At 42.2% G+C, this 22,023-nt stretch overlaps 1 protein-coding gene across 1 annotated transcript; it reads left to right on the top strand.

Annotated features, from left to right (window-relative positions):
- Nucleotides 1-443: 443 nt before the first annotated feature.
- Nucleotides 444-20,144, top strand: PMEL (premelanosome protein; the record flags this gene model as incomplete). Its single annotated transcript, XM_081316961.1, has 12 exons — nt 444-600; nt 6,557-6,685; nt 7,298-7,444; nt 7,554-7,691; nt 10,127-10,288; nt 10,687-11,106; nt 13,098-13,463; nt 15,213-15,374; nt 16,681-16,774; nt 17,206-17,408; nt 17,993-18,083; nt 19,103-20,144. 12 exons carry the CDS (start codon nt 444-446, stop codon nt 19,260-19,262), a joined length of 2,229 nt encoding a protein of 742 aa, XP_081173087.1. The 3' UTR covers nt 19,263-20,144.
- Nucleotides 20,145-22,023: the final 1,879 nt, after the last annotated feature.

Genomic DNA, 22,023 nt, shown 5'->3' with positions numbered 1-22,023 from the left:
GCTTTTCCATCAGTTACTTCTCTGAGTTCTTTAGCTGTTTGATATAGTTTGTGTAAGCTCCACTGTCTTGCATCTGAACCTGGAAAAGGTCCAGAGAAGTAACCAAGATGTGTGTGGGGTTGTGCCCTGTAATCTCTCCCTGATGAGGCCCTTTAATGAAGTTGAATAACTAGTCATTTGGCTCTTTGCTTGTTATCTCTTCCAACTTCCTCCTCTGCTGTGAAGCACCTCAGTGTTCAAGCATTGCCCATCCCCTACCCTGGCATTCCAGCTATGGGATTAAAAAAGGGGGCCTCCTTGTGTTGGCCACAATGCAAACTTGTGACTGGATCACACAGCTAATGTTCTCTCCCCTTCCCCCATCTCAGTTATTAGAAAGAGGAGGGGGAAAGCTGGAAAGAAAGCAATGTCTTCATGCTCCAAAGAGAGGTGGGTATATGCAAATGAGCTCCCTTTTTAATAGCGGGAGGGTCTTCCTTGCCTTCCTTTGCCATCAACTGTTCAAGAGATTACAAAGAACTCAAGATTTGAAAATGTCACGGATCTGGTTCCTGTGGGCTGCTATTTGGGCTCTCCTGGCTACTACTACAGCTCAGCGCAGTAAGTGGAACCCCATTTTCTCCTAGAGATCAGGTTTATTTCACCCACAGAAGTTTGCCCCACCATAAATTATAATCTTGTGTGTCATATATCCAAATATCAGACTGAGCTATACCTAGCTCTGCTCTCAGGTAGCCTCTATTAATTTCACCTATGCACAAGGTATGATCTTCTTAATATTCTCTGTGCTGGACTTGCTGTTCAGAAATATTCACAGCTCAAGAAACTTAACAGCTGTTCCTTTACTGTGTTGTTATCAGCATTGCAAGGGAAGTTCAGGTATCTTAGCAGAGGAATCAGAGGAACACAAATCCTTACAGTAGAGTTAAGCCTTCAGATATTAATGTTGAGGCTTATAGGCACATTATTGAATAAAGAACCTCTCTTATTATGCATAGATGCCTTAAAACATTTTTGCATGCAGATGTCCATTGTTTTTCAAACTTTCCTTTTTAACCAAAAATATTCCCAGGAAAATATGATTGTATATGAAATCAAATTAAAGATGAAATATGATTTGCTTTATATAATACATGTTGCATGCACACACAATGCATGTGCATCTACAGATCAAACTAGATTTGATTCCTTTCATAGGTGCTAATGTATGAGTGGCAGGGGTAGATTTTGCAGAAGAAACAGCGAGCAAATATGACATTCAGCGAGTGACAATGAATGGAGAATTCAAACTAATTCCTTGGGACATAGATCTAACTTAGAAAACAGTTTTAATTTAGAGGTCAAGCTTGGAGGGGGAAAGGTATTGGCATCGAAAGAAAGACTAATTTGCTCTAGTTATAAATTTTGGATCAGTTCTAGAATATTCAGAATTCTTATAAAATGTTTTTGGGGAGTAGTTCACCTCTATTCAGCTCATTACGGTGTGAGAAAAATAAGGATGCTTATTTTTGGTTTAATTTAATAGCTATGTTACCTACTCATTCATGCACGCACACACACACGCACACACACCCCTCTTGCAAAGCCAAACCTCGTGGTGAACTGGATTTTTCTCTAGGCAGACAAGACTCACTAATCCTCTTTTGCTGGTGTTTGCGGTTTGGGATATGGAATGTGTGTGCCTAATTTGCTAAAGACTGATAGTGGAGAGTCTCACCCTGTTCAGTCAGATCCAATACTTAGTCACCCCATTGTGTTAAAGTGGGTGTGTGGGAGGACCTTCCATTTCAAATCTTAATAGCCTTTTAATGTCCAGCTACTGGTTGTGGTTGTGTATCCTTTGTTCTTTGTGAGTTCTCCTTCCTTTCCTCAGGGAAGTTTCCAGACATGAATCTTTCATAGCAACTTCACTAAGAATTGGCAGAAGCTAGCGTTTAGCGGACATGACTCTGAGGAGGAGGAAAAGGGCCACTGTTTTGTATTATAACATCTATCTAAAATGCAGCAAATCCCAAATTCAGTTCATCCCAGGATATCCCCAAGCAAAGGGGTAAAGGTTTTTAATTTTCTAAGTGGCTTACTGTTGCCATCCTCGAGGTTATTTTTTTGTCTTTCAAACCTAATTTGTAGCCCTAAAAATTACCGTTTCTTGGTGATCTTGCATCCAAGTACTACTTGGGTACGACCTTGGCTATTTCTCAAGGCTGAAGAAAGTCAAACAGATACTGGTAACTGCTGAAACATCTTCAGAGAGATGGGCAAAAATTCTTCACTGAATGCTGGGGAGAATCTACCTTCCCCAACCTGATACTTTCCAGATCTGAAAGGCCTCAACCCCAATAATTCCCAGCCAGAACTGAAGTACAGCCCTTCTCAGCAGGTAGGGAAGATCAGTGTAGACAGTGTCGAATAAAATGGCTGACTAGGTGTAAGGCAGCCTTTCATTTAATCTGGGATTGTTTTTGCAGTGTGTTCTCGCCATTGCTTCCCTTTTTACCTTGACTGGGAGATCTGAAAGGAAAGTGGGAGTTTTGTTTTGTTTTTAAAGAGAAGTGTCTTGGAGCACCCTGTATTAACTAATGGTAAAATCCTGGAAAACCAACCCATCTTCTCAAGTTTAGCAAATGCTGTTTTTTTCTTTTCTCACTCACAGTTTCCTACATACTTCCTCTGCTTCCCACAAGTAGTTTGGAACACCCTTCCCTAGGCTGTCTCTCCCCACTGCCAGTGATGTGGCTAACCACTCAAGACTTTCTTTTATTCTGCCGTAGGTGCAGACAGCATGTGACAGATCAGCCCACCCCAGTGCTGGGGGGCTCATATCACATGGGTCTTGGCGGCCTCTATTCAAGCTCTTTCATGTGACTCTCAGCTGAGGCAGGCCTGTGGAGCCACTGTGTAGTAAGGAAGGTTAGCGACTACAGGTCTAAAGCTTGCCTAACCCCGCCTTTGTCCCCCTTCCTCCTTCCACTAGAGGCTGATTCATACAACCACAGGGGCAAGAACAGCTTCGTTTTAGGTGATATGGGTGTGGCACTATACAGCTCTCAAGTCTTGGATGCTGCTCCAGAAGTCTTCCGAAAATTGCCTTCAAATTATAATATGTATTGTTATTTTTTATTTATTTATCAAATTTCAGTACCACCCATCTCACTCTCAGAGTTACAGAAGAAGAAGTCCATTTACATTTAGGAGATTTAAATGTATTAAAATTAGTATCAGTGAAATGTTGTTGTTATGGCCCACTGGACGACATTCCTTGGCCAAACTATTCAAAGACCAACTATAACTCCCTAGTTCTGAACTTCTGAAGGTTTGCCTGTGCTACCTACGCTGCAATTGTCCCTTCTATGATGCTGCTATTTTTTTAATAATATCTTTATTAAGTTTTAACATTAGATATTAAAATACAAACTAACATAAAAGGGAATGGGAATGATAAAAAAATGAAGTGACAAAAAGTACTTCAAACTGATATAACAAAAGTGACCTCCAACTTTCTTTTAGTACAGAGGTATTAACAATACAACCACCTCTCTTAAGTTTAAAGGAAAAAAACCCCTCCATATATTATACTCATAGTCTACATACTAAAAGCCAGTAGTCATTAAATGTTCACCTCTTAACTTCATCTAAAACAGGGCTTTTCAACCTTTTCGGAAATTGTACCACTTTTAGGACATGACAATATTCAAGTACCACCAGTGCTTAACAAGGTGTAAAAAACTTGATGACTAAAAAAAAGGGGGGGTATTTTGGGTTTCATTGGTTAATTTCATTTGTTGTTATAGAAATGGGTAGTTTATAATATTATAGAAAAGTAAAAAGTTGAGGTTCAATGTTAATGCTTCCTTCTACTCCTGCAACAGAGGAAGTCAGAAGTCAGTGCCTTTTCTTTTTCCCTTCTCCCCCTCACTTTTCCCTTTTTCTCTCACCCTTCACTTGCAAAAGCCCCCCCCCCTCACTCACACTTCGCTCACAAAAGCCTCCACTCGCTCTCATTCACTCCTCTGTCTTTTTCAAAGGCACCTCGCTCGGTCTCTCCCCTACTCACTCCGTCTCTTTCAAAGGCCTCTTGCTCGCTTGCTCACTTACTGCCCCGTCACTTCCAGACACTTCCAAATGCCACTTGCTCATTCACTCTCTCACTTACTGTCCCGTCGCTTCCAAACGCCACTTGCTCATTCACTCTCTCACTTACTGCCCCGTCGCTTCCAAACGCCACTTGCTCATTCACACTCTCACTTACTGCCCCGTCACTTCCAAACGCCACTTGCTCATTCACACTCTCACTTACTGCCCCGTCGCTTCCAAACGCCACTTGCTCATTCACTCTCTCACTTACTGCCCCGTCGCTTCCAAACGCCACTTGCTCATTCACACTCTCACTTACTGCCCCGTCGCTTCCAAACGCCATTTGCTCATTCACTCTCTCACTTACTGCCCCGTCGCTTCCAAACGCCACTTGCTCATTCACTCCCTCACTTACTGCCCCGTCGCTTCCAAACGCCACTTGCTCATTCACTCCCTCACTTACTGCCCTGTCGCTTCCAAATGCCATTTGCTCATTCAGTCCCTCACTTACTGCCCTGTCGCTTCCAAATGCCACTTGCTCATTCACTCACTCACTTACTGCCCCGTTGCTTCCAAACGCCATTTGCTCATTCATTCATTCATTCCTTTGGTTAGTTAAAAATAACCTCCAACCCTGCTGGCGCTCGCAAACTGCCTGGCCTCCCCTCCAGCCCCGGGCAGCACCTCTGTCTCGTGCAGCTCTCCCGTTTGCACATGCAATTGTCTTCCAACCCTGCCGGCACCCGCAAACTGCCCAGCCCCCCCTCCGCCTGCTTTACACAGCTCCTCCTGGGTCCCCCGTGCCCACCATTAATCCACCACCATGCAGGGTAAGGTTGCTCCTCCCCACCTAGATGCCCTCACCACTCCCAAGCGTTTTTTTACTAACCTGCTTTCAGCTGCATTCCGTTTCTCCGCTTCTCTGCCTTTGCCACATGTTTGTGGGACTATCGGTAAAAAAGGAAAAGAAAAAAAAGTTCCATGAAACTTTCTAACTTCTCGCGAGATCTCGTGAGAAGTTAGAAAGTCTCATGGAACTTTTTTTTTGTCCCACAAACACGCGGCTGAGAAGCGAATGGAGAAATGGAATGTAGCTGAAAGCAGGTTAGTAAAAAAAAACGTTTTACTTTTACTTTTTTTAAAAAACTTTTTTTTACAGTGCTGTTCAACCCGTCCTATGCGTACCACCAGCCAGGTGCTCACGTACCACTAGTGGTACGCGTACCACTGGTTAAAAAGCCCTGATCTAAAAGATAGTAAGTTTTCAAATATAAATAACCTTATATTTAAAAAGCTGCAATATTTAGTCAAGTCCATTCTCATTGTCAAAATCCAAAGTCAAAAGCTGACTTCTCTTTATCCTGTAAGAAATCTATCAAAGCCTCCAAGTTGCATGAAATTTAATTGAATTATTGTCTGAGTAAATAATCATTTTCACTACCTCAGCTAGCTTCATTAACCCCTCTATGCTGCTGTTCAAGATCCTTGGTCCTATTGTGTTACTTCGTGGTGCTATTTTATGTCACTTTTCTTCTTTAAGTGAAAAATATGGAAAGCAGTAAAATAACCTGACAAATATTACCACTGAAGATTGTTCCAATGTGTCTTGCATAGTTCCTAAAATCCAGAGTGTAGCTTTCCAGAGAAGACTCTGCCTGGTTTGGGGAGAACCCAGCCTATCCAAATAACTTCACATCTGAACAGGCTCAGCATGACACAAGGGGTTGTGGGGGGGTGTCAAGATGCCAGAAAGGATTTAATCAATGAGCAGAAAACACCAGAACATCCCTTTGCTCTCCATCCAACTCAGAGTTGCCTTTAATCAGTCTATAAAATATGTTTTGTACAACTATAATCCATTTATTTAAACATACAAGTTCATTTACTTATTCAGAAGGAGGTTTTGGCAGAATTAAGGTAACATATGGTTGCTATGCATCCAGCAATAAAAGATAAAAGTGACTGGGGGTGACTTTTAGAGATATCATGGGCCTAACTATCTCTGACATATTAGAAACTATGAGATGGTAAAAAGATTTAAAGCAGGAGTATTTCTGGGAGAGGAGGGCTTTCAAAAAAAAAATTCAAGAGGACATGTCAGATACAAAGAATCATGACCATGTGTTAAGTTGCAGTTAAGAAGATTTATTGCTTAAGCCTATACACAAGAATCTAGTTAACTAAAGTTCAGAACTAAATTGGCACCAGATAAAGGTCAGCGGAATTCAAGAGGGATTGGACTTAGACCGTTTGTGGGAACATAATGACTCTAGGCTGATGACTTGTTTAACTCTGCCACCACCACCCAGCTTTGCTTGTTCTTCTACAGGACCATTGCAATTATGCAAGTAAAAGCCTGCCTCCTTTTCTATATGCTAGACCTGGGACCACACACGTATCTGCTCTCTGGACTTTTTTGACCACTACCCTCCCCCTTCCCAGTGAATGCCCCCAGGACTGAAGCAGATCTTTCTTCTTCTAGGGTTCAGTGGCCGGAACAACAGATGGGGACAAAACAGGAGCTGGAAATACTCTGCGTACAAGACTTGGAACTCCAGCCTTTACCCCCGATGGAGAGAAGGAGATCCCAGGCAGGGAAATTGCTGGCGAGGTATGAGATAAGTTTGAAGCAAGTACAGTAGGCCTGAACACAAAGGGGAAACGATCAGTTGAGGCTTCTAGGCCTCAGTGTTGGTGGTTAAGGTGACCATGGACTCTACTTGCAGTCATTCTTTGGAAAGACTGTCAAAGGATCATCTCTGTGGGGAAGCATCCTCTGCCTGGCCTAAGTTTCACTTAACCATGAAGAACTCTTAGACAGCATCTTTGCATCTGGAAAGTAATCTGTCACTTGCTCACCCAGTCTCCTTATTGAGATGCACTGTATCTTTCCTGCAGTTATCCTCTCCCTAGCAAATTTGCTTCTGTAGGGTCCTTGAGAGCAAACCCCACTTCCTTCCAGCACTGATGATGTTGCCTAGTTGGGTAATTCAACATCTGCAAAAAAAACAACCAAGCTCAGAGAGCACCAAGGACTCCACAATTCGTCCCTGAGCTACAAATATTCTCTTCTATTGAAATGTCCTTCTGTTCTTTTTAAGTTGTTGCTGACACACTTTTTTCAAGCCTATGCCCTCTTTTATCCTCAATAGCAGAGATATAGAAGTGCAGTGCCAGCGGTGACATGGATCAGACATTTTGGACACCTTTTTTTTCTTTCTAGGTGGCAATGTGACATTTGATATCAGCAATGATGCCCCAACTTTAACAAGTGCCAAAGTCACATTTGCGATTGCTTTGCGCTTTCCCAGTAATCAAACTGTGCTGCCAGATGGACGTGTAGTATGGAGCCAGAACTGCATTGTAAATGGTAAACCACACACATTGAAATTTGATATTCCTGCAGGAAAGCTGTGATTTCACCTGAGGTCTTACTGACCATTTCTTTCTTCATTTCTCCATCCCATTCTCCTTTGCAGGCACCCATATGAGAAAAGGGGATCCTGTTTTCCCAGAGCAAGAGGATGATACTTCCGATTATGTATTTCCTGACGGACATCCCTTCTCCCCAAGCGATCGCCGGCGTGGCAAGTTTGTCTTTGTCTGGCAGACATGGGGTAAGTTGCTGCTTGGACACTTAGAGGGAGGATCCTGTGCATTTCAGTCATTTTCTCTTTCATTACGGGTAATCCTTGACTTATGACCACCATTGAGCTCAAAATTTTTGTTGCTAAGCAAGACAGTTGTTAAGTGAGTTTTGCCCCATTTTGTGACCTTTCTTGCCACATTTGTTAAGTGACTCATTGCGGTTGTTAAGCTAGTAACACAGTTGTTAAGTAAATCTGGTTTCCCCATTGACTTTGCTTCTCAGTAAGTCATAAAAAATTATCACATGACCCCGGGACACTACAGCTATGATAAATATGAGTCAGTTGCCAAGCATCTGAATTTTGATCATGTGACCATGAGGATGTTGCAACAGTCTTGTGAAAAATTGTCTTAGGTCACATTTTTCAGTGCTTTTGTAACTTTGAACAGTCACTAAGCCAATGGTTGTAAGTTGAGGACCTGTACTTCAGCCTAGCAACCTATACAGCAGAGATTGTCAAACTGCTGGCCCACGGGCCATACGTGTCATCCGGAAGCCGCGCCCACCCCATTGCCGGCAATGGCAAAACCATCCCGATATGTTGCGCAGCGTCACATGACATCACGTGTTTGACATGTCTGCTATACAGCGTCTGAATCCATACATTACTCTGTCTAAACCATAAGGTGGTTTGTTTGTTACTCATTATACATTTTTATTTATATTTCTTTAAAATATTTTTATACTGCCTGTTGTGCTAATGATATTCAGGTGGGGAACATCAACAGGATACATGAGTAGAAATAAAAGTAGGCAAATCAAAAAGCAAAATAAAATAGTGATTTATATTTAAGCACATAAAAGGTATGAACCCACCATCTCGAGTCCTCAAACAGTACCATTGTGAAATGGCATATGCCATAGAGACTGAACATGTTTCAGGACATGCATAAAATTGAAACAAAACTGGCACATGATAAGGAGAAAGCGTTCCATAGCAGGAAAGGCTCTTTCTTAGTTAACATAAAAGGAAAATCCACATGATGTGGCACAATCTTCACTGGGACTGAGCAGCTTTAACTGTGAAAGTATAGCTTGTTGTGTTGGACAGCACATAAATAGATAGAGCTGCTGCAGAAAATGATTTTCTTTAAAACTTTCCTGAAAAAATAGTGTTTTACATTTTAAAAAAAGCATATAGAGAAAGATAAGCTCCCTTTGAAGATTCCTTCCTAATTACAGGTAGCCATGTTTGGCGACTGCCTCAGATAAGGACCATTCACAAATATAACAGTAATAAAAATGCATTGTGAAATTGATTAAGGTCTTGTCAGTTTCAGGCAACAGCCTTGGAGGGTTGGAATCAACTAAGGTCACAGATGAGCTTGTTAATCTGCAGTTAGCACTTTTTAGGGAAGTGCTATTATATGGAGAAAAGCAGGTCAGGAAGAGATAGATTGTTTAAGCAACATCTCTGCTCTGTCAGAGGGCAAAAGGGTTTTAATTTTCTCAGGGTTTTATTTAATCTTTTTTAATTTGTTTTAACGTTTGTATTGACTTTCTTTTAAATGCCCTGTAAACCGCCCTGAGTCCTTCGGGAAAGGGCGGTATATAAAAATAAATAAATAAATAAATAAATAAATAAATAAATAAATAAATAAATAAATAAATAAATAAATAAATAAAACAAAATTGCCATAGAAGAGAATTTTATCTGAATGAGAAGCAGCAACTAGTGACTTTTGCAGGATCTCTTGTCTCTCTCTCTCTTTCTCCCTCTCTCTGTCTCTCTCTCTCTCTCTCTCTCTCTCACACACACATATTCACTTAGTGATGATTTCACTTAATGACCAAGTAGTCAGAATCAATTGCAGTCATTAAATAAGGACCATCTGTATTTGCATGATTTAGCTTTGATATACGAGTTTTATTACATAATTAGTATGATTAAGATTTTTTCTTTTCTGGACAGCTTGTAGATGAAGATGATGGATAGACAGAGAGAGAGAGAGATAAACTGACAGACACATAGATATATAACTTTCAGAGGCTAATACAAAAAAAAATGTCCTGCTAAAGTACTGCTTATTTATACAGCACTTGAAAACACAAGATCTCTGTTAGAAACCATATTTAATAAGCTGCCTAGTCTATGGGGACTGTTAAGTGTCTTATTCCACTATTTTATATTTCTATTTTATTTGTTGAAGTTCTTCTATTCCTGCATAGTTCTGAACTGAAAAGAGGACCCATTGTTACCAAGCTTTAACTAACTTCCCCAGGCTTCTCAAAACGATGGCCAACAGACATGCAGAGAACTGCGGGAGCAGCCACATCTGGAAAGCATTCACTTCTGAGCTAAATTGCTCCAGGAGGAAGGACAGTTTCCCCCTCAACTTGTGGCATGACAGGCCTGCTATCTCCATCGCTGGCATTTCTCCCATATTCTTTTTCTTCCCGCAGGGCAATACTGGCAAGTGGTAGATGGTCCCACCTCCTCATTGACTATTGAAACAGCTAATGTAGCTTTGGGCTCCTATACCATGAATGTGGCAGTCTATCATTACCGGGGACGTGAGAAATTCATCCCTATTGGTAGTACTTCCTCACAGTTCAGCATCACAGGTAAATATTAATGGTGGACATGGCTGGGGACAGTGCTTGATAAATCTAGGGATTTTGTGACATTATCGCCTGCCTTCTGCACTTAGCCATCTAAAAGTTATCCAAGGGTCCCATAATAAAAGCTAAAAAGGCTAGGTTGCCGTGTACACTAATTCCAGCTATCTTTCGGTTAACAAAAAGAAGCTGCTGGACTGATAAGAAGTTAGCTGTGGAGTGACCAAATTGGATTCCTGAGAGGAATATGGAGCAAATTCGTTTCAGAAAAGCTTCCGCACTAATGATGTTACCTTGTTTGGGAATGAAATGTCTGCAAGAAAATAACCAAGCTCAGAGAGCATCAAGGACCCCACAAGCTGCTCGTTCTCTCCAAATTGTTGATTTTCTGTTTCCTTTCGCAGACCAGATCCCGTTCCAAGTGAACATTGCACAATTTCTTGATACCGATGGAACAGATAGCCGTTTTGTGCGAAACAGAGCCATCTCCTTTGGTGTGCAGCTCCATGATCCTAGTCAATACCTCCATGAGGCTGACATCTCCTACTCCTGGGATTTTGGTGACCAAAGCGGGACCCTGATTACTAGAGCAACCACGGTCACTCACACCTACCTTTCCACTGGCACCTTCAGCCCTCGTGTGGTGGTTCAGGCTGCCATTCCTGTGGCCTCGTGTGGAGGCAGTACTTCAGAAGACCCATTCATCCTGCCCACAACCCTCATGCCCACCACCACTCTGAGTGGAACAACTGTTCAAGCTTCCAGTGTGTTTTCCACCATAAATAGCATTACTGGGGCAAGCACTGAAGAGGGTCTGACTTCTGGTAAGTATTCATCTGCTTAGCTGATTTTAGCCAGTATCCCATCTGTGGTCAGGTACTGTATTCCAAACTCAGGTTCTCTATCGCGATTACATGTATTTTTCAAATAAATTGGGATACAGCTAAGGAGTTGGCATAATTTATTTTGTATCTAGAATGAATGTTCATATCCAGGGTAGAAGTGTTGATAATTAAGGGCTTTTAAGAGGAAGTGGAACAACAACATTGTACTATAGCAGTAGAAAATTGAACAATGTTTTCCAACCTCTTCTAGAAAAAAAATAGGATGCAAAGGGGTCCCCAGCTGATTACCTAAAAGACAATTGTCCATCTTTTCTAATCTTTAAAACCATTAAGGAACTTTTTTCTCATTTCATACTGGGTGATGAGTCCACAACAAGAATGCACAGTAGCTGAATGAATCATCAACAATCTTTCCCAATCAGTTGTCCTGGAAATGAATTGGTCTACAGTTCCCACCACTTTCAACTTTAGTAATCTTGAGAGTTGAGGGTGATTAGGAATTGTAGTTGTAAACCTGTAGTCTGGAGGATGCAGAAGTTGAGGGGTGCTTGCTTGCTTGCCTATTTGTTTGTTGGTTGTTTACCTGCCCATCTCACTATCAAATGACTCTGGGCAGGTTATAATGTCCTAAATACTATAGAAGAATAAAACAATTAGAAGGTTGGAAATGTTAAAAAAAGTTGGGCATTAACAGTTAACACATTAACAACAAACAGGATAAAAAGGACCAATAGGTAAATGGGGTGGAGGTGGGATTCCTTAGAATCCTTTCCAAGGGCAGCTGAGATTTAGGGAAGCTTTTTAAAGTAAATAAGAAAACCTGGAAATACAAAATGTTCCTGAGGTGAAGAAGAGTTTATTCTGCTCCTAGATTTTTTTCCAGATTTGGATAATTTCTCACTTTGATCACACTAGAACACTATTCAAGCATTTTCATAACAAGAATGTCAAGAAGACCTTAAGAGTTTATGTGAGGGGTATCCAACCTTGGCAACTTTAAGACCTGTGGACTTCAACTCCCAGAATTCCCCAGACAGCCATATTTAGTTGAAGTCAACAAGTCTTAGGGTTGCCAAGGTTGGACACCCTGGTCTATATTGTGGTTTTAAATCTTGAATCCACGAAACTGCTTCTGAATTTTTCTGGAGTATATATTTTCCCAGGTAAAAACTATCCTTGATATTTCATATTCTGGGTGGCACTCATATTCCTTAGCAACCTTTGCTGACCTACCTGTATTGGACTCCCTTGAGCCTGCATAAATCAAAGCGTGACAGATCTTGAGAACATCCATTTGGGAAAGATGATTCCAGGTTCATGAAACAATCCTATTGCCAAACGTATTCCATCAGCAGCCAGTCTATGCTAAACTGAAAGGTGAAAAGGAAAAGGGAAGAGAAATGAAGTGAAAAGGAAGATTTATATAAAATTATGAAATGAAGGGTTCATCCCAGCCCTTAATGGAACAATCTTATGAATTATAGCAGCAGAATTGGGTCTTCTAAAAAGGTAAAGGTTCCCCCGCACATGCGTGCTAGTCGTTTCCGACTCTAGGGGCCGGTGCTCATCTCCGTTTCAAAGCCGAAGAGCCAGCGCTTGTCCGAGGACGTCTCCGTGGTCATGTGGCTGGCATGACTAGACGCCAAAGGCGCACGGAACGCTGTTACCTTCCCACCGTAGTGGTCCCTATTTTTCTACTTGCATTTTTACGTGCTTTCGAACTGCTAGGTTTGCAGAAGCTGGGACGAGTAACAGGCGCTCACTCTGCTACGCGGCACTCGGGATTCGACCCGCCAAACTGCCGACCTTCTGATCGACAAGCTCAGCGTCCTAAACCACTGAGCCACCGCGTCCCTTTGGGTCTTCTAGTAGGATCTTTTAGTAGGTTGTCTATAGAAATTACATTTTGGTACCTTTCTTGTGTAATCTCTCACTCTCTCTTCTATCCCACCTCTATTTTGCCTCTTTAGTCCCAGCTTCTGCGACTTCAGTCCTTTCCACTGTATCGCCAGCAGTAACTGAAGAGGCGACATCTGTAGCCACAGTTCCTGCCACAAATGTAAGTGCTGGGCCTGAAGGAGCGGATTTAGCGGCTGCTTCTGTGGAACCTGCAGTTGTTGCATCATCCGAGGCAACTGAAGATAGCGCAGACACTGAGGCTACTGCCATGTCTGCATCTCTTCCAAATACCATGGCACCGGCATCTACTCCAGCATCTGAATCTCTACCGGGCTCTGTGGCTCCAGGTTCTTCATCTACAAGAGCACCTGAGAATGACCCAGGAACACCAGAACCAACTGTTTTGTCCCCCGTTGCATCTACAACTCTCTTTTCAGGTATTCAACATTTTTTTAATCACAGCTAGTGTCTCTGGCAGCAGATAGGCCTAGCAGGAGATTCCTTGTGCTTCTGAGAATAGCCTGCTACTTTGGGCTGTGCTTTCTATCTTTATCTGCATGTGAAGGGAAGAGTTACAGAATGGTGAGATAATCCCAGCTGTGGCTCATCATAGGAACTTTTAGAAGCCAAGAATGGAAAACTGTTTATAGGAAAAGTATGGTGGGTAGATGATCTAAATCAGGGGTGTCTAAACTGCCGGCTCATGGGCCGGATGCGTCATCCGGAAGCCACACACACCTATTGCCGGCAATGGCAAAACCATCCCGATACGTTGCGCGATGTCACGTGATGTCGTGAGTTTGACATGTCTGATCTAAATCAATTGGGTGAACAGTAAACCATCTGAAGCCTCTACAAAGTTTCCTTTGATCGATTAAAAATGTAATTTTAGGGCAATTCTGGAGCAGGGATGAGGCCCTCTAAATACTGCTTGGAGTATCTCTTGCTTGCTGGCCATGTTAGATAAAGCTACTAGGAGTCATAGTTCAGAAACATTTGAAGGGCATGAGGTTTCCAACAGTCCTTTCAACAGTTCCAAGAAGGCTCCACACCCATTTGCACTACTCAGGTGACTCTGAAGACACAGATAAGCCTCCAGGTAGCACTAAGGACTCGCTAAAAGAATGCAAATGAACCGCTGTCTGCAAGGAATATAAATCCTTTCATTCCCCACCATCCAGTCAGAGCTGAAGAAGCTTCTTGGATGAGAAGCAAAACATCTGAAGAAAGGAAACGTCTGAAGAAAAACAAGAAAGTCCCAGTTGCCTCATGAAAAAGCATCTTTGGGATAACTATGACCTGGATGACTGATAATCTCCATAGATATTTAATGGGAAGAAAGAATGACCTTGAGGAACAAAAAGAAGAGTCACTATCGAAACAATGGTCAGATAAAAAGAAAATGGAGTCCAGGCCAGAATTGTAATCTGAGAAAACATCTCAACAAGACCCTCCCAGGTTCTCCCAAAGATAAAAGGGAGGGACGGAAGAAGCACTTTCAAACTTCCAGGATTCTGTTTCTTTTAACTTTATAATAAAAGAAGTATTAGCCTGCATGACTTTACTTTCCTAGTCTGGACTATTTTGAAGGGCTGACAACATGATAGTATTTCTTCCCTTGACTGTCCTAGTATTGCCTTCCCCAACTTGTCTCCATCTAATGCTAGGACTGCACATTCAGTTTCTTTAAACTGTAATACCTCTGAAAGAATCAGGTTAGTGATGAGTCCAGATGTTTCATCAGAATGGCAAAATGTGTCATAACACAAAGACCACCACTTGCATATCTATCTGGGCCATTATGAATACACACAGAGATAGACAAAAGGTACAGAAAACTATTTCATGATTCCACCCACCTTATGCCTTAGCAACACTTATCTGTTCTAATCAGTTATTGTATTCCTATTACTTATCCTAAACAGGAGTAGGCAACCTAGTCGCTTCTAGATATTTAATTTCAACTCCCATCAGCCCTGGGCAAGAGCCAGTGGGAAGGGCTGTCAGAAGCAGTGGCCCAAAACATCTAGAAAGCACTAGTTTATTTAATTTCTGAGGCAGTCCATTAAATTCCCTTCAAGCAAATATTATTTTTGAGATGGAGACAATCGGAAGCTATGAGGGAATAAAAATGAGCCTTTATCCATGAATATTGTAATATATTTCCATTTTTTTTTCCTCAGTAGATACCTCTGAAGACACAGCAACCATCAATCCAGTGAATTCAGTTATGCCTGCCACAGGAACAGTCGCAGGAGATGTGGTCCAGCTTCTGGTGAAACGCCAGGCACCCACTGGATGCCTCCTCTATCGTTATGGAACCTTTGCCACTAATCTGGACATCATCCGTAAGTCTAGGGAATGATGGGTAATAGGAACCATTGAGCGCCCATACCAGTTAGGCCAGAGGCTGTTGGGCAACATTAGGCAAGGAGGATGGATCTGAATTACGTGCAGAGCCATCTATCTTTAGAAGATGACAGAATAATGTGATGGCCATAAGACAGCCTTCCCCAACCCCAACTTTGCCACATATTTTTAAAGTTCCAAGCTAGCAGAGAATTGTGGTCAGAGCACAATTAGAAGATAGATTAGGTAAGACTAATATGACGTGTCTGGGGCTAAAAGTTATAAAAGATGTCCTTTGAAAATTAAATTGTCCATTCCACACTCTGTTTTCCATATCTGAAAGCATGTCCATTTTATGGTGTCTTTGGTGCTGTCTTGAGCTTGGTTATTTGCTTTTGCACTGCTGATGTTACTTTGCTGGGTAATAAAATACCTGCAAGCAAATAACCAGGTTCAGAGAACACCATGGACTCCACAGTTCAACCTTGAGCTAACCAATAGTCTCTTCTATTGTAACCATGTCCTTTTTACCTGAAAAACTAAACATTTTCTTCCAGTTAACTTTGGTATATAGAAGCCAGGTTTAAAAGGCCTCCACATACAGTAGTGGCCAAAATTGTGGAAACCTTTTGGGAAACGTGTACAGTAAAAATGCCACCTTTGGTTAAGTTTCCACCAATTTTTCTTCTAATTTCTTTATAACTAGCCTTGTTCACTTAATACTATTTTGCATCGCTTTGTGGGCAGTCAACTCTTTGCACCATTACTTTAATTTTATTACGTTTTACAAGCTCACTAAATGAAAGGGGGGGAAAAAACCCAACCAATTTGATAGCGATCAGATACAAATGTCCTCCACTCAGCTTCAATATATGACATCAATAACTGAATCCTACTGGATCTGATTGGCTCATTGCCAAAACAAGATGACACCTGATTGGCTCTCTAAACACATGCTTATTGGCTACAGTCAGGTGAAGGAAAGCTACCTGATATCAACCTAAGCAAGTTGTGCTTCCTTTTTCTAGTTATTTGGCTATAACCTTTCATAGAATACAGTACAGATAATTGAACAAACTATGTTGCATTACATTCTTGATTAAATTATCTTTCCATTGATATATAATTTTATGGTACTACTCCAAAAAAAGGTGGTGTTATTAGCCATCAAACCTCAAAAATACACTTTTCCCAAAAGGTTTCCACAATTTTGGCCACTATTGTACAGGAATGACTCACAGAGTGAGGGGGAAAATATGGGACATCTATGTTGCATGAACGTTTCTGTGTTCTCTTTTATTGCAGAGGGCATCGAGAGTGTGGAAATTGTGCAGGTAATGCCGCTGACGCCCGCTATTGCTGAGAATGCAGTAGATCTTACTGTGACGTGCCAGGGAAGGTAGGTTTCATAGGTTAAAAAAAAAAATCTGAAAGAGTTCCACTTTCTTAAAGTAGTTGAAGCATGTGGGATCATGGAGCAAAAAGAAAGAATATTGCAGGGGTCTTCAAACTTGGCCCTTTTATGACTTGTGGACTTCAACCCCCAGAATTCCTTAGCCAGGCACGCTGGCTGAGGAATTCTGGAAGTTGAAGTCCACAAGTCATAAAAGGGCCAAATTTGAAACCCCCTGGGATATTGGATATTGAGCAACTGGAGCTGTGAAACAAGCCCCTCAGAATGGTGGGTGTGTGGAAAGAGTTTTGAACAACGTTTGAATAGCAGAGCAATCATGTAGAAACCTTGCCAAGGGGAGTGTCCATATGTATGCTTCTGGGAAGGGAACTGGCCTTTTTCTGATGGATGGACTAATAGCCTTGTTTCGCCTATAGCCTCCCCGAAGAAGTCTGCACGACCGTCTCAGATCCTGATTGTGTGACAGTCCAAGACAGTATATGCAATCCTGTTCAGCCAAGCCCAGACTGCCAGTTTGTTTTGCGCCAGGCCTTCAACCAATCAGGCCTCTACTGCGTCAACATCTCACTGGCTGATGCCAACACCTTAGCTGTTGCCAGCACCCAAGTCAGCATCCAGAGTAAGGCCCACTATACTATGGTGACCTAAGTCTTCTGTAGGACAACATTCCTTCTGTTTCTCTTTATATTATCGGAAGTTTTATTGCAATCTCTCCTTCAAGTATGCCGACAACCAGAGGCTAAATATAATGGCTGGATTTATACATCTTCTAAGCCATAGTTAACAACCACAGTGACTAAGTTGACATACATCTAAGCTAAAAACAAATAAATTGTGTGATGGTTTAGCAGGTGTGTCAAACTAACCAATTTCTTCCTCTTTTTTGCTCTTTGTGAAGTATGGTAAAGTTGACGTAGAGTTGTTCACAATAAAGCTTGTCTATTTTTCCATTAGAAATATAGGTCTATTCCAGGGGTAGGCAACCTCGGCTCTTTTATGACGCATGGACTTCAACTCCCAGAATTCCTGAGTCAGCATAGCTGACTCAGGAATTCTGGGAGTTGAAGTCCATGCATCATAAAAGAGCCGAGGTTGCCTACCCCTGGTCTATTCTAAAGGAAGGGTTTCCCCATATTTCCAAAGGAACAGCACACAATCCTTATTATAAGTACCACTAAATATTAATTCCTCTGTCTCTTATAGCAGAAAGAAATCAAGCTTCAGCCCAAATTACATTTGTAGTTGGAATGCTGCTGGTTATTGCTGCCGTGGGAGCCGCTATCTATACCTATCGGTGAGTCTACTCCCATTCATATTTTGGTTGTTCAACATTAGCCAGGAGTGAATACAATATATATAATACTAATTTAGGAGCTACAGTAGCTACTAACATCTGACTGAAGATGGGACAGTCTGACATTTCCCAACCAAGCGCAAGAGCTGTGGGTTAAATCCTGGCCTAATGTTCCTATTCTGCTTTGGCTAGGAGATGATGCAAGGGGATCTGTGCTTTTGCTGCTCACCCACAAACATCAAGTCCTTATGGCATCTGGGATGGATCTGAAATAGCAAGGTGATTAATCTTTGGAGCATGTTAAGTTACTCCATCAGAACAGAGAGAAGAGAGTCTGGCTGGACGTTGACCGATAGTGATTCTCCAAGATTGCAAGGAAAAGGTTTGCCCTGTAGTTACAATCCTTGAACTAGGCATGCCACAGATGCGTTCTGCTCCAAGTACAGACTTCCTTCCCTCTGTTAAAGTCTCTTATTATGTATGCTGACATTTAGGGAGATGACAAGAGAGATGGAGCAGCTTTACTAGGGTAAAATCAGAGTAACACGGGCAATTGAAAAATGTGATCTCTTGCCTAAACACATAGCAAAGGAGTTAATTTGATCTGTGAAGCTTCTGCAAACAAATCTTCCTCCCCAGAATTTCATTAATTGCTCTCGTTGGCTGTCTTCTGTTGCTTCATTGGCTTTTCTTTTACCTTGCAACTTGTTCCTTTAGGCCGCCTGTATATACTCTGCCTCTTATAAACTAACCACTCTGAATGGACAGTTCACTGTTGTCATATTATTTATGGCAGGCATTTTGCAGAGCCCACCTGGTGGAGGTCTTTATCTCTCATAGGGCGGTTGAACAGCAGAAGACTAAATCTTTACAGGCTGAGATCTTCTCTTTTGCCAGACAAAGACTGTTAAGGAGTTCTTATTCAAAAGAGCAAGCAGAGTAAGGAACATGGAGATGCTTTTGGTGCTCTCAAACTTCAACATGCTCAAGATTGTTACTAATGTCTTCCTTGGTTACAGGCATTTGAGACACATCCCTGTACGGGCCATGATGTCTGCTGGCACTTCTCCAAGGAACTGGTTTCCTGACCGCACAGCTGTACGCCTCTTCCTTGGCCAGGCATTTGGCCGGAGGGCCAGTGGGGAAAGCAGCCCCTTGCTCAGTGGCAACATCATCTAAATGGAAGTCAGCAAGCCTTGCAAACTGAAAACTGAACGCATTGAGCCATTACTCAAAAAGGAAATCATACCCCCTATATTTCCCCCTAAGCTGATACTTTTTCTGATGCCAGCTGAGTAAACAGCCACTTTGAGGTGCCATCTCAGTGCCTGCCTAGGTGGGGAGATACAGACAGCACTGAAGTGTAGTCGTTTTTAGAGCAACACAATCACATTCAGTTTGTGCCATGCTGGTCCTAGGAGAAAAAAAAATGATAGTCAAGAGAGCTGTTCATTTGGCTTTCTTCCTATGACTTATTTCTTTGGGTCAGGGAAGAAATCAGCAATGTAGTTTTGGGATTGTTAAGTTTTAAAGTAACCTCCTACAGTTGACCGTGTCTTCTAATAAAGGATAAGAGGGTTAACCCTGTTGACCAATTTCTTGTACTGAGGCCACATTCTAAAGCAAAAATGGGGCTGACCCCATTTTATCTTCTATGCCCCATAACTAGATGGGGGAATGAATCGTGGCAAGAGAGATAATATTGTATCGACTTTGTCTGCAGTGGCATGAACCCCAATCAGCCACTGCAGACTTATTTTCCCAAATAATAATAACATTAATGAGGAAAAAAAGGAACCAGCATTCTACCTTGTTTAAAACGGTTCACAGCTGCTTCCAAGACATCCCTAGTAATTCATTGCTGTTATGGATAAGCATTTCCCAGGGAAGAGGCACATTAACTTCAAACCTGTTTCATGCAAACCCAGAGAGAACCAACAAGATGCAGGCTGGCATCATTTAAGTCAATGGAGCATAACTGTATTGTTTTAAATTTTGTCTGTCCCAACTTTTCTTTTAAAAACACAGTATACACCATGAACAAATATATCAAAGGTTTGATGGACTATTTCTCAGTGTGATGTTTGTCTATGCAACGTGAGCCACTTAGGTGGGGAATAGTAGTCGAATTGTGAATCCCATTTGTTAGATGGACAGTCTAGAACTTGGTTCTAGTGTGTTTCCCCCAAAATATGACCGGGTCTTATATTTTTGCCTCCAAAAGAGGCACCAGGTCTTATCTTCAGGGTAGGCCTTACCTCACCTCTGGCACTGACAGCCCCACCCAGCTGGTCCACTTCTTCTGGGGCTGAAGATTGAATCCATAGCTTGGTTCTTGGCTGCACAGGCCTTCCGGAAAGCCCTGTGACTGAGAAATGCAGGCCTGGGCTGCAGGGTAATTGGGTGTGGGGCGGACGTGGCAGCTCCACACCCCCACCCCAGCTTGATTTTTAGGTGTGTGCCTCACCCCAAAACTAGGGCTTATTTTGGAGATAGGGCTTATATTAGGTCCACCCCCCAAAAATCAAGCTAGGGATTATTGTTGGTGTAGGCCTTACTTTCGGGGAAACACGGGTAGAAACTAATCAACACAAACAGACCACCTCATAAGAAAATGGATTTCCAGCTGCCTTGTTGATACTGCACGTGAGCAAGATACCAGAGCTCAAACTGGGTACTGATGGCTCCAGGGGACAGAAAGAGGAGGAGAGAAGGCACAGAAGCAATCTTGGGCAATTCTGGAGGTGGGAATGGGGAATAAGGGTGGCTGCATCTCACAAAACAAATTCTGCAAAAGTTTTTTCCAAAAAGAGGTGCTAGTATCTAGAACAGGAGTAAGGACAGGCTGATATAAAGCGAGCACGACTATCTGCAATCATTTTATATTCTTCAGAGAATAAACTTCAGAGATTCTCTTCAAATTGGATGCCTGGGAAGAGAATGGTATGAGACAAGTCAAAGTAGACAAAGGAATCCACAGTTTATAAGAAAAATAATTCTCAAGCCAGGCCATGGTCTAGGGCAGTGATGGCGAAACTATGACACATATATCAAAGGTGACATGCCATGTTTTACATGACTTGCCAGATTCATCAATATCTGACATTGGTGAACATTCTCAAAAGCATGCCCCATTCTCACACAGTTTTGGGGGAATGCTGGACCATGTGGCGCACACCTTTCCCCAAGGTTCGCAACCCTTGAAGAATGGCACACAGTGGCCTTTTTGAGTGGCAGTGGTGGTGGTACTTGGGCTGAAGTTGAGGTCCAGGCCTCAACTTCAGGCCCACCCTGAGCTGCTACCAAGTGTTTCTGCTCAGGGTGGCCTAAGGAGGAGGAGTGTTTATCTTGATCTCTGTGTCTGTGTGTGTGTGTGTGTGTGTGTGTGTGTGTGTGAGAGAGAGAGAGAGAGAGAGAGAGAGAGAGAGAGAGAGACACCAGCAGAGTTGAGTTAGGCATATTCCAAAGTTTTGACAAGCCAGGTAAAAAAGGATTGCCATCATGGACCTCGGGTTTCTTGGATAGCAGGTGAGGCAGGGTCTGCTGTTGTCCTAAATTTCTGGAAAAGTTGTGGAGTGCAGTGGGAAGGATGGCCCATCTGTTAGAATGAAAGTCATTTAAGCATACAACCACTCCCACTCCAAAACAAAATATTCTGACAGAGAAATTCAATAGGTGAAGGCAAACAATTATATAGGGATGGACTTCCTTACAAATTCTGAAATTGGAGGAAGGGGCCTTGCAATTAAAATGATACGCTTGACTTGTAATCTTAGACTTGTTTACTAAGACTGAAATCTAAAGCTGGTCTTGCCTTTTCTAAGTACAGGTGGACATCCATACGAGCAGCTACAAGCCATTTGGGAACAATAACCACCAAAACAAAAACTGGCATGGCTGTGCAACGAGGCTGCTCATCCTGATGAGGGTTTTCTTCATT

This window comes from Vipera berus (genome assembly GCF_964194415.1).
Source record: "Vipera berus genome assembly, chromosome: 2".
Classification (NCBI taxonomy): domain Eukaryota; kingdom Metazoa; phylum Chordata; class Lepidosauria; order Squamata; family Viperidae; genus Vipera; species Vipera berus.
This window is presented reverse-complemented; position numbering and strand designations above follow the sequence as displayed.